This window comes from Sinohyriopsis cumingii, chromosome 9, assembly GCF_028554795.1.
Source record: "Sinohyriopsis cumingii isolate HCF-2022 chromosome 9, ASM2855479v2, whole genome shotgun sequence".
NCBI lineage: Eukaryota > Metazoa > Mollusca > Bivalvia > Unionida > Unionidae > Sinohyriopsis > Sinohyriopsis cumingii.
In genome coordinates this window covers 117124198-117137113 of record NC_142969.1, presented here as the reverse complement: position 1 = coordinate 117137113, position 12916 = coordinate 117124198, and the positions used below count along the sequence as shown (strand labels likewise).

General features: G+C 37.4%; 1 protein-coding gene across 1 annotated transcript in view; it reads left to right on the top strand.

The window, feature by feature from the left end:
* LOC149792531 (lipopolysaccharide-induced tumor necrosis factor-alpha factor homolog) overlaps nt 1-6255 on the top strand; it is a 29869-nt gene extending 23614 nt beyond the window's left edge. Inside the window, exon 4 of the mRNA XM_089971169.1 lies at nt 3145-6255. Within this exon, the coding sequence (XP_089827295.1) occupies nt 3145-3256 (112 nt within the window). The 3' untranslated portion in view covers nt 3257-6255. The remainder of the gene's footprint in view (nt 1-3144) is intronic.
* Nucleotides 6256-12916: the final 6661 nt, after the last annotated feature.

Below are 12916 nucleotides of genomic sequence, written 5' to 3'. Positions count from 1 at the left end.
CTGTCAAACATTCCATAAAGCACATTTTTCTGTCAAATATTCCATAACAGCACATTTTTCTGTCAAACATTCCATAAAGCACATTTTTCTGTCAAACATTCCATAAAGCACATTTTTCTGTCAAACATTACATAACAGCACATTTTTCTGTCAAACATTCCATAAAGCACATTTTTCTGTCAAACATTCCATAACAGCATATTTTTCTGTCAAACATTCCATAAAGCACATTTTTCTGTCAAACATTCCATAAAGCACATTTTTCTGTCAAACATTCCATAACAGCACATTTTTCTGTCAAACATTCCATAACAGCACATTTTTCTGTCAAACATTGTATATTCAGTCATAGCATGCATAGCATATTTTGGGGGCCCCGAGTGGTCTAAAGCGCTCTCCATTACGGATCACTGCCATCTCACCTCTGTCTGCGTGGGTTCGAGTCTCGGATTCAGCCTATGTGGGTATGTGAGAAAGCTTGTCAGTAACTTCTCATGGGTCGGTGGTTCTTTCTGGGGTTTTCCCGGGTTCTTCCTCCACCATTAATACTGGCCACCATGTATAGCCTATTTTGTGCTAAAAAATGGCATTAAACCCTACAACAACATATCATATTTTTCTGTCATATGATGCATAGCAGCATTGTTTGTAAATATTAGCTAGAATCATGCAATCACCTTTATCAGTAAGTACTAGAATCATGCTTTCACCTTTAATCAGTAAGTACTAGAATCATGCAATCCCCTTTTATCAGTAAGTACTAGAATCATGCAATCCCCTTTTATCAGCAAGTACTAGAATCATGCAATCACCTTTTATCAGTAGGTACTAGAATCATGATTTCACCTTTTATCAGTAAGTACTAGAATCATGCAATCACCTTTTATCAGTAAGTACTAGAATCATGCAATCCCCTTTTATCAGTAAGTACTAGAATCATGCAATCCCCTTTTATCAGCAAGTACTAGAATCATGCAATCACCTTTTATCAGTAGGTACTAGAATCATGCTTTCACCTTTTATCAGTAAGTACTAGAATCATGCAGTTACCTTTAATCAGTAAGTACTAGAATCATGCAATCACCTTTTATCAGTAGGTAATAGAATCATGCAGTCACCTTTTATCAGCAAGTACTAGAATCATGCAGTTACCTTTAATCAGTAAGTACTAGAATCATGCAGTCACCTTTTATCAGTAAGTACTAGAATCATGCAATCACCTTTTATCAGTAAGTACTAGAATCATGCAGTCCCCTTTTATCAGTAAGTACTAGAATCATGCAATCCCCTTTTATCAGTAAGTACTAGAATCATGCAGTCCCCTTTTATCAGTAAGTACTAGAATCATGCAATCCCCTTTTATCAGTAAGTACTAGAATCATGCAATCCCCTTTTATCAGTAAGTACTAGAATCATGTAGTCCCCTTTTATCAGTAAGTACTAGAATCATGCAATCCCCTTTTATCATTAAGTACTAGAATCATGCAATCCCCTTTTATCAGTAAGTACTAGAATCATGCAGTCCCCTTTTATCAGTAAGTACTAGAATCATGCAATCCCCTTTTATCAGTAAGTACTAGAATCATGCAATCCCCTTTTATCAGTAAGTACTAGAATCATGCAATCCCCTTTTATCAGTAGGTACTAGAATCATGCAATCCCCTTTTATCAGTAGGTACTAGAATCATGCAATCCCCTTTTATCAGTAAGTACTAGAATCGTGCAGTCCCCTTTTGTCAGTAAGTACTAGAATCGTGCAATCCCCTCTTATCAGTAAGTACTAGAATCGTGCAATCCCCTCTTATCAGTAAGTACTAGAATCGTGCAATCCCCTTTTATCAGTAAGTACTAGAATCGTGCAGTCCCCTTTTATCAGTAAGTACTAGAATCGTGCAGTCCCCTTTTATCAGTAAGTACTAGAATCGTGCAGTCCCCTTTTATCAGTAAGTACTAGAATCGTGCAGTCCCCTTTTATCAGTAGGTACTAGAATCATGCAATCCCCTTTTATCATTAAGTACTAGAATCATGCAGTCCCCTTTTGTCAGTAAGTACTAGAATCGTGCAATCCCCTCTTATCAGTAAGTACTAGAATCATGCAGTCCCCTCTTATCAGTAAGTACTAGAATCGTGCAGTCCCCTCTTATCAGTAAGTACTAGAATCGTGCAATCCCCTCTTATCAGTAAGTACTAGAATCGTGCAATCCCCTTTTATCAGTAAGTACTAGAATCGTGCAATCCCCTTTTATCAGTAAGTACTAGAATCGTGCAGTCCCCTTTTATCAGTAAGTACTAGAATCGTGCAGTCCCCTTTTATCAGTAAGTACTAGAATCGTGCAGTCCCCTTTTATCAGTAAGTACTAGAATTGTGCAGTCCCCTTTTATCAGTAAGTACTAGAATCGTGCAGTCCCCTTTTATCAGTAAGTACTAGAATCGTGTAATCACCTTCTATCAGTAAGTACTAGAATCATGCAATCACCTTTTATCAGTAGGTACTAGAATCATGCAATCACCTTTTATCATTAAGTACTAGAATCATGCAATCACCTTTTATCAGTAAGTACTAGAATCATGCAATCCCCTTTTATCAGTAAGTACTAGAATCATGCAATCCCCTTTTATCAGTAGGTACTAGAATCATGCAATCACCTTTTATCATTAAGTACTAGAATCATGCAATCACCTTTTATCAGTAAGTACTAGAATCATGCAATCCCCTTTTATCAGTAGGTACTAGAATCATGCAGTCACCTTTTATCATTAAGTACTAGAATCATGCAATCACCTTTTATCAGTAAGTACTAGAATCATGCAATCCCCTTTTATCAGTAAGTACTAGAATCATGCAGTCACCTTTTATCAGCAAGTACTAGAATCATGCAATCACCTTTTATCAGTAGGTACTAGAATCATGCAGTCCCCTTTTATCAGTAAGTACTAGAATCATGCAATCCCCTTTTATCAGTAAGTACTAGAATCATGCAATCACCTTTTATCAGTAAGTACAGTGAACGTGACTGAATGTCAGGTGAAATACTGAGTGCACAGGTGCAGAAACTGTTATAATTCCATATTTTTCCTTAATATCCCTTGGTGATGGTTTTTAACTAATTATTTTGCTTTTTATTTCACCCTATCTTTTCAGGTGTTGGTTTGGTTGCTGCCTCATCCCCTTTTGCTTGCATGATGTGCAGGATGTCTTTCATTCTTGTCCAAATTGCCATCAGATGTTAGGTGTTTTCCGCCGTCTAAGTTAAGGTTGAATCCTCAATGTTAACACTAAGCAGCCAATTACTGGTACCAGGATGGCATCCTTTAATTATTATTATTATTATTATTATTATTATTATTTGATATCCATTTAATTTTACCTTATTGATCTAGTGATCAATACAGTTTTTCAATTTTTTTCTATATTGGAAACCCAGATTTGAACTACTTCACTGTTTTCCCAATGTCAATGCATTAATACTGTTTTATGTACCATATTAAACATTTATAAAAGCTAATTTGTTATGCAATCTATTTACTCTGTATAGTTAAATATATTGGAAGATTTCAAGCAGAGGGCATGTAATAAATACAAAATGGCATTTGTGTTTTGTTCCTTGTCAAGAAGAACTGATTTAATATTGTGTGAATGTGTCGGTGCCTGATGACTTTGGTGTAACCTTACACCATATTAAACTTGTTCTTTCTGCTGACTCAGAACAAAACATGTATGTAATACTGTGTACATATTGTTACTATGACTCACATTATTTGTACAGTCTACATTTTTAAAAATTAGTAAGACAAAGTCAAACTTTTTTTACTAGCATTGTATTGGTACTTTAAAACTAATAAGTGAAAATATACTGTACCATTAACTTTGTAAGAGTCAATACCATTATCGCTGGATTCATGATTTCTGTCCCTCAAATGTGTCATTTGGGCACGGTGAAATGAGCATCTGATCTGATGACGGAATACTTGGCAAGATTTGAGATAAAGGATCGTGTAATGGTAGCAATTTCTCTGAATGAGGTGTAAACTTGTATGTAATATATTGCATTTGAAATTACATGACTTATCTCCCTTTGTCTTAATGTCAGAATTCTTTGTGTTGTGCATTTGCAATTCAGTAAGTAAATTCTCCATTTATTTCTTTAAAACTGTGATACTTATGTCAAACGCTTTTGAAATGTCTGTTTCATGTGAAAATAATGTTAGTTTTGATTTTTCTGTGGATTAGTCAGGCAGATGAATGATGTTTTTATCTTTGAAACTAAAATTTTCAAATAAGCTGAAAAATAACATAAAATATTATCAACGAACTTCATTGGAAGTTGATTCCAACTCAGAAATGGAAATATGTTATAAATCTTGATTACCAAGTGAAGCAGACCTGTGGTCCAAATATCCATAGCTATTTGAAGTTACACTACAGTTGAACTTTTCACATGTCACTTGCATCACACAAAGATTTTAATCCATTATTAAAGGAAGAGCAACTTTATTTAGACTAAAGAGAACAGTTTTAAAATCTCAGATAACATGAAAGTAATTTCCATTCATTTGAACTTTGGTTATTGTAAAAGGATGTTTATCAGATTGATAGAAAATGGTCCATGGATACCATATACTTTTGCCCTAAGCTAAAATTTTAGTTTTCCAGGGCTGTTGAGCATTTTGTTATGTTTTCTTGCCTAGGCCAGCTTTAGGGTCATTTTCCAAACATTATCATTGTTGTTGGCATAGTCATCAACATTGAGTTTTTGCATTTAGCTCATTTGTCTTGTACCGTTGCATACAGTCATGAAAATTGATGGGTGGAGAGTGCTGCATGTCAGTGGCAAGAAAGGAGGTCACACTTTGGTGACTTTTCGCACTTTGTGACTTTTCACACTTTGGTGACTTTTCACACTTTAGTGACATTGCATGGTGTTTGGAATATGCAGTTATAGTGCAAGCAAGACACATCATTCTGCAGAATTCTTTTCCATTGTTACTTTTTACTAAAATCACATTATAATTGATCTATTAACAAGGGAGTCCTATCAGACTTAAATTTATCAATACTGGTTGTGAACAGCCAAAAAACAGTGAATATTTTTTTTTACATATGTTTGTGTCTGAGCGTGAACAGTTTTGATTTATCACAAAATCCATATTTTTATGTGACATTCCTAAGCCAGACTTAGTTGTGGTTTTAAGATTATCAGTGTTAATCAGCTTGTTTAATTACCTTGACACTCCCAAATGATCTAGTCATAATATTTTCACTGTTATGCTATATCTATGTTTACCATAATGACTATATGCAGGAGTTGTTTCAAAATCTGATAATTTGGGGTTCAAATGACTAACTTTTACAAGTTCAGAAATGGTGTATATTTTGCAGACATCATTAAATTGTGTACCATTTATGGTGCCTTATGTAGTGAGGGAAGACGGATATTATTTGAAAACTGTGCAGATATCCAGTACGATTTATTTTGCTTAGATTTTGCATTGACCTTATAGACTTCATTGGAATTTATTAAGTTTTACATTTAATTATTTTGATCAGGTATGTAATTTGAAATTATATGATGAATGCATATACATGTCCATATACATTGTTAATTAATCTTGTTGTGATTTTCTGTGGAGCAATTACATATTCATTTATCAGGTACATGTATATTTATGCCATATATGTTCCCTTATAAGCCAGGACCAACTTAACTCAACATAAACCTAGATAGATCTGATGTTGCATGTTCAAGGTTTATATTGCTTGTTCTGCAGATTGCTCCAAACAGACTGCATTGACCCAGATCTGCCAGTGCATTATGTGACAGTAGATCTGGGTCTGTGCAGCTTGCAGCTTGACTTATATGCAAATATATAATGATTTGTAAATATTGTGTCACTGCTTGGTTGTTGAATATTTTCTGGTGCTATTAATCAGGTTTGCATGTTATGTTATTGACAGTTTGATATAGTCTAATAATAGAACTATGTCAGATTGTATGATCAAATATTGCATTCCAAGGTTGGATACTACTTCAGTAATTGTATTTTTTACAGTTTGTATAGGGGTAATACTTGGAGCACAACTGGTTTATACAATTTACTTTGTCCATCATAAATTAAATTTTTATTCAGCACAAATTTTAATGAAAATTAAAACATTTTTTTAAGTTGTGTGCACATGTACTAATATGCCTCAATGTTAAAAGATTTCTGAACACTTCAGAAAAATTCAGAATAAATTAATGATATCATTAAATTGTAATCGTTGTGCTTTATTTCCAGTTCCTATATATTTCAGAAGAAATTAGAATGTCTGTCTTGGCCATCAGAATTGACCCCTCACTTTACAAAACTTATGCACTGTTGTCATGGTTGCAATTGCTTGTGTTTCAAAAGTCTTTAGAAAGTAACTATTTTTTACTGCTGTGACATTTTAAAATGGTTTTACCTTGTTTGGAGTATAAATACTATATATTTTAAACACTAGATATTTCACTGGTATAGATATGAGATTTACAGCTATTTAAATTCTATAATTGCCAGTCCTCTGGCAGGCATGGGGATGTAGAATAGAACCAATTAGTACTCCATCATCTCATTAAAGACATATGATGGAGGCCACCTTTTTGCTTCCATAGCAACCATATGGAAAACTTTTTTTAATAAATTGTCTCTAGAACATCTGATCGAGTATTCATCAGCCTTGATAAGTAAAATGCCTTTGACATGCTCTGTACAGAATGTTGGGAGACTTCCTTAGCAACCAATCAGAAATATTTGGATGACTTTCTTAGCGACCAAGCACAAAACCTTTATTTGAGTTGTAAAAAACATGCTTTATCAAAATTGTGTATGGTGTGGCTTCCATGGCATGGATGTTGCTTCCTTCATATCCAGGTAAAAAGCCAATTTTCAGATTTAATCTGAAATGAGTCAATTTTTATCAGACATTGTAGGAACAATTCTTTGGACATTTTGTTACCAGACTTCCATCTGGGGTTGCTCCACCCATGCAATATTGTAGCTTCATTAGCAAGCAGGTGAAAGACCTATTTTCAGTTTCTCTTGAACAACTGAGCCAATTGTGATCAAACTTGGAGAAATATTTCTTAGGACATGCTTTAACAAGATTGTGCCCAAGGTGGCTCACCTAAAAACAGTCTGGCTTTCATAGTATCCATATGGAAAAATATTGTTAGCCAATATCAGTCAAATTTTTCTAGGACATGATCTGTCAAAATTGTTTGTGGTGGCTTCCATAGCAGTAGCATTGCTTCCTTAGCAACCAGGTGGAAAAACCTATTTTTGATTTCTTCTCTAAAAGAGCTTAGCCAGTTTTGAACCAACTTGGTAAAAGTGCTTAATAGAACATGCTTTACCTGACTTTTGTGTGGTTTCACATGGGTTGGTGGTTTTTCATGGAGGTTTTCCCAGGTTCTTCTTTCACCAAATGTACTAGCCACCATTGTATAGCCTATCATGTGCTGAAAAATGGTGTGAAACCCATAACAACCATCTAACCAACTTCTGCATGGGATGGCTCCACCAGGCAGTGGTGAGGCTTATAGAACCATACGGAAAACCCATCTTATTTTTTTTAACAATCGCTTACCCAATTTTGCGGAAACATCTTAGGAATTTGTTTTAAAGGTATCTTACTCTTCAAAATATTCAGGTCAGATCACCCTACTTATGCACAGAGTCCAACAATGTATTTAGTAAAAGAGATCATTTCTTGTTGGCCATGATCCAAGCAGATAATCACAAATAACGTTGTTTTTCAATGGATATATACCTGTAAAATGATACTAATAGTTATACCCACCCATGACAAAAATCTGGCCCCACCAAACTCACAGGGAACCTTTAAAGTGCTGTCTCGCTCCACTCCTTCCTCACATGACCCCATGCCCTCTTAGGTCTTGACAAGTAGACTGCCAATGAATTTGTTAATGAAAAAAAGTTATGCATCAGTATATAAACTTGACTTAAGAGTGTAACACATGTACCTGGCTATTGATTGGATGCAGTTAAAAGTACAGTAAGAGTTGCATCATAGAGTAGTGTAAAATTCATCGGAAGACAATACACAAAAGGAGGCAGGACATACTTCCACACTAAATGTAGTATTGATACAAAAGTACAATTTGCTTTCTGAAGGGTCCGTGGAGCAGTGGTGCTGAAGATCAAAAGAGGCCATGTTTGAGAAATTGTATAGGCAGTTTGCAACAATAACAGCACAGTTGTGTGTGTGTGTGTGTGTGTGTGTGATCATATTGTTTACAGATTCAGCACTGTTTTTAATTAGTATGTGGACAATTTAATTTTTTTGGCATGTATTCATGAGTTTTTAATTTGTTTACCAAAGAGGGACCCCAAATATAACCTGTATCATATAGTGTATGGTTTTTATCGCTAGCCTAACATTGTATCAAAATAGTTAAATGGGGAAAATTGCAAAGCAGTCATTGTGTGACAGTACATTTAGACAGCGGAAATAATACTTCGCGTCGTCTTGCATTTTTAGCTCTGATGCTCTTAGTTTTCTACCAAAACCTTCAGGTCCATTTTTTCCCCCTAAATTTGGTGTTTTGACTGACTTGTAAAATGGTACATCTCTGATAGATATGCGATAGCCCATGGCTTCAATATGCTTTTCTACGCTGTTTTATAGACCTTAGAGAGCACTGTTCATAGTAGGAACCATTCTATTTGCGAAAAGTCACGAATATTTCTCCTAAATAACTGTTTAAATGTTAGGAATGGTATTTTCAATTACTGCATCTCACACATCTGTTGTTGACATTGCAGATATCACATTCATTCATTAGATTGTTATAAAGTTTCATTAGTGACTCTGTGAACTCGTCACATCGTTAACTATATCGTCTCTACTTTAAAATAAACACAAAGGCTTGTTTACTTCAACAACAAACAAATCTAATAAACCAGAAGCTAAAGCGTCTACAACATGAATGTATATTGTTTGTTTGCAAAGTAGTTCCTAATACACGATAATACTTTCAGACACACTTGCCATGCAGAAAAAGCTGTCTAACATGAAGAAGATTAAACCTGCACAATTCTGACAATGTAAAGTTAACAGAGAAAAAAAGGAGCATATAATAAGGATATATTTTATATTATATTCATATACAAGTGTAGTTACTTAAAAAAAATATAATGGTATATGTATGATATGTATGATACAGAATATTTATAAACTGTTAATTAGTTTAGTGGGCATCGAGGGTTCTCCATTTCTTCTCGTCTTTGGCGTTTGATTTTGAGGGTGAGTACATTTTCTGTAACCTTTGTAAAATATTATCACAAATCAATGAAACTTGTCCTGCAATGAGTATACTGTATAGACATTTCCAGTATTGAGTACACTGTGTAGAGAGACATGTCCAGCATTGAGTACACCGTATAGAGAAACATGTCCAGTATTGAGCACCACAGTCGGAACTGTCAAACAGCAACAATTCATTTTGGCTGTGGGAGTTGCTGAATAACGTAACAAGCTCTTTGGCTTCAATGAGTGATGCAGACGATAAAGGTACCATTGAGCGGTTGCCTATTATCTTAAGGCACAATCTGTATTTCCTCGTAAGCAAAAGTTCTGCACTGGGTACACCTGCCAGAAAGTTGGAATATAGATGGCTAGCCTAGGGTGTCAAACCTCTCAGCCAGGGTGACCGCCTCGAACGACCACGCATGCCTTCTTTAGCACAAAAGGCGCCTATAGATTCCGCACCCATGTATTTCAGTGCAGTCGCTTCTCTTCCAGACGTACCAACTGCCTCGCTGCCAGCGGTTGCTTGCGAACCCGCACAAATTTAACACGAATAGAATCAACAGGTTTTCTGCATATGAGCCGCGGTACCTCAGAGTGTATGCCATGGTCAGTCTAGTCTTCTGTTAACTCGTGTAAATTCACTAATGTATATTGATAGCAGCTAGGGTCTCTTTCCGTTGCAGTTATAGAGGCACGAAATAGTGGGTCCCAAATGCGGCAGCGATAGATGCGTCTGGCTTGGTATTCGGAGTGGCATAGTCAGCGTCGACAAATATTACGGTTGTGTTCTAGTTCTGTATGCCCTGGTAGACCGCATTGGTCCTCTCTTTTCAATCAGCCAGAAATCATTCGGAGCGCTCCATAATGTCAGCGTCTTCGATGCTGGGCTAATTGCCCTCGAGCTTGACACGTATCTTCTTGATGATGACGCTGTACGATTATACGGTTGGCATCTGCTTGAACTCCTTTGCCGTCGCACCAAGTAATTGTAAATGCCAGCCTGGCGGTGCCGGGTACAGTAACATCGCTGCCACCGAGCGTTAGGAATCAAGAAGGATAAGCTAACGGTCCAGACGCGAAGGAAGCTCATTGTGGGTCAAAAAGCTGTCCCGACCGAAACCGAGGTAAGCGTGCTGACAGAAAGAGGATAAGGCGCTCAAGAAAGCAGGGGCTCAAGAACCTAAAAGTATCCCAATGCGATATATATTTGGCTTCAACAGTCTGAAGAGTCTGGTTGGTATACTAAACACACCTGCAGAAAAAGCGGCGACGGCTGTGCCCGGAATTATTGGGTCAATCATGTCGTTTTTGCTTAGGACGGCTGCTGGCCGGAAACCTCGTGGTGCTTGTCATCGCTCTAGCTCTGCTGTTCGTTCTCGCTATGCAGACGAGCGAGAAAGCATCGCTAAAGCCCCACCGCAATGTCGACCCCTGACTACTGTCGTTTAATTTCTGTTCGTGTTCCTCGGCTTTTTCGACTTCTCTATGTTTTGCTTAGTGCTGTTTCGTACCGCCTCTGCTTGCACGGAAGGGTCCGAGCTGACCTCTTAACGATTCTTTGGCTGCGGTTGTTAAAGCTTGCTTGCCTGAGCAGGAGATAGTTGTTGCAAGTTGATACAAGTACAGACATCCTTATCGAATTAATATCAACATTGGTACTTATCACTGCGTTATCGTTCACTACAAAGAAGCTCGTTGTTATACCCTTCAGAGCTGCCAACTTTAAGTTCCATGTCCGTTAGGATAATATAGATTGCGCTTCTAATGATTAATCTAACTTTTTTTGTCGTGTCCGAATAATTACTAGTACTTATTTAACATATTGAGGGAGAAGGGTTCCGAACGTAGCCAGTACATGTATTTTACGTTGGCATTAACCTATTTTTACATACGAATGTTTTTCCTACACCACCACCACCACCCTCGGAAGCGGGAGGTCGTGGGTTCGAACCCCGGCCGAGTCATACCAAAGACTTACAAAAATGGTACTAACAGCTTCCTCGTTTGGCTTTCAGAATTAAGAGATTAGTGTTAGGACTGGTTGGCCTGGTGTCAGGATAATGCGACTGGGTGGGACATTATGCTACGTGTCTGCGGCATGATGCTCCAGTACTAGACATCACTATAAACTGCCACACTGCAGACCTCGTAGCGATATGACTGAAAAATTGTTAAAAGCTACGTTAAAAATCCTAATCACACACACTATAAAGTAAACAATTAGATTTTTAGCCCATGATTGCTCAAACGAACACATTAATTATTTCACTAAGGCGTTCTTTCCTTGCCACGTGTGAAGCATAAACACAAAAAAAGCTTGGTTTTCTTCGCTGCCTCTGTAATGACGTCAACTTTATGTTTCCTTGAATGATGAAACGCATCCACGTTATGTTCTCACACACCACCACGGAGTGGACAGTAGACGCCGATGTATATCGTACTCAGGCCTTAGATTTCGCCGTGCTTCTTCTTCCAGTTCAAGTTCTTCCCATTCTTAAATCCTTTATAGGCAACCATGTTGATGTTTTTAATCGCGGTTCACCGTGTTTAGCGAGGAAATACATGCCACGGCTGAGTAGGAATCCTTCACGCATGGTAGTATAAATGATATCGATAAAAACTGTGTGATATTTCAGCACTCTTGCTCCGCTATTCTTGTCAGAACCGCAGTTAAGTGAGAATCCTTGCCGCACGGTAGTATACATGACATCGATAAAAGCTACATGATATTTCAGTAATCTTGCCCCGCTGTTATTGTCAGAACCGCTGGAACAGCTGGCAACAGGCGATTGCGAACGCTGATCCACAACCGGTGGTCGCGCACCAAACAGCAAAGTTCACTTGATTTTGTAAAAACTCCATCTCGCTCTAATCATCTTTGACCTGCTCTGTGTTAGGAATGTGGCAAGTAATTAGAACTCATATAGCAATGAACATAAGTTTAGTTGGCTTAGTTATTCTTGAGGAAACAAAAGTCTTTATCAACCTGGTTATTATTGAAGGAACAAAAATTCTCCAATGATCCTTGAAATAAGAATCTCCCTCGAAGGACCGACGTTTCTTTGACCAAAATGAATTTTCATAAGTTCAATATATAATCGTGTATCCTTGTTTTTAACCGCGTGTTGAAACCATCTCTAATATGTTTTCTAAGCAGTAAAATGATTTTCAAATTATCCGCTGTGGCGGCCATATTGGATGCATGATCGGCACCACATTCATTTAGGACCATGTATACGTCATTAAAAGTCTTTTGGTAAGAACCCCATGTGAATGCCCATACATGCAGAAGATTTAACATATTTTCTAGTCATATCGCTGCGATGTCTGCAGTGTGGCAGTTTATAGTGATGTCCAGCTCTGTGGCATCATGCCGCAGACATGTCCTGAAACCAGGCCGACCAGTCCTAACAGTCGCCTATTAATGCTAAGCGCCAAGCGAGGCATCTGCTAGTACCATTTTCAGTATATGGTATGTGATATGACTCGGCCGGGGTTCGGACCCGCGACCTCGCATCCGAGACGGACGCTCTAACAACTTAGGCCACAGGACAAGATTTTCCAGACAGCCATCATTGCAGCAATATTGGACATCAGTTTGGCATAATTTCATTCAGGA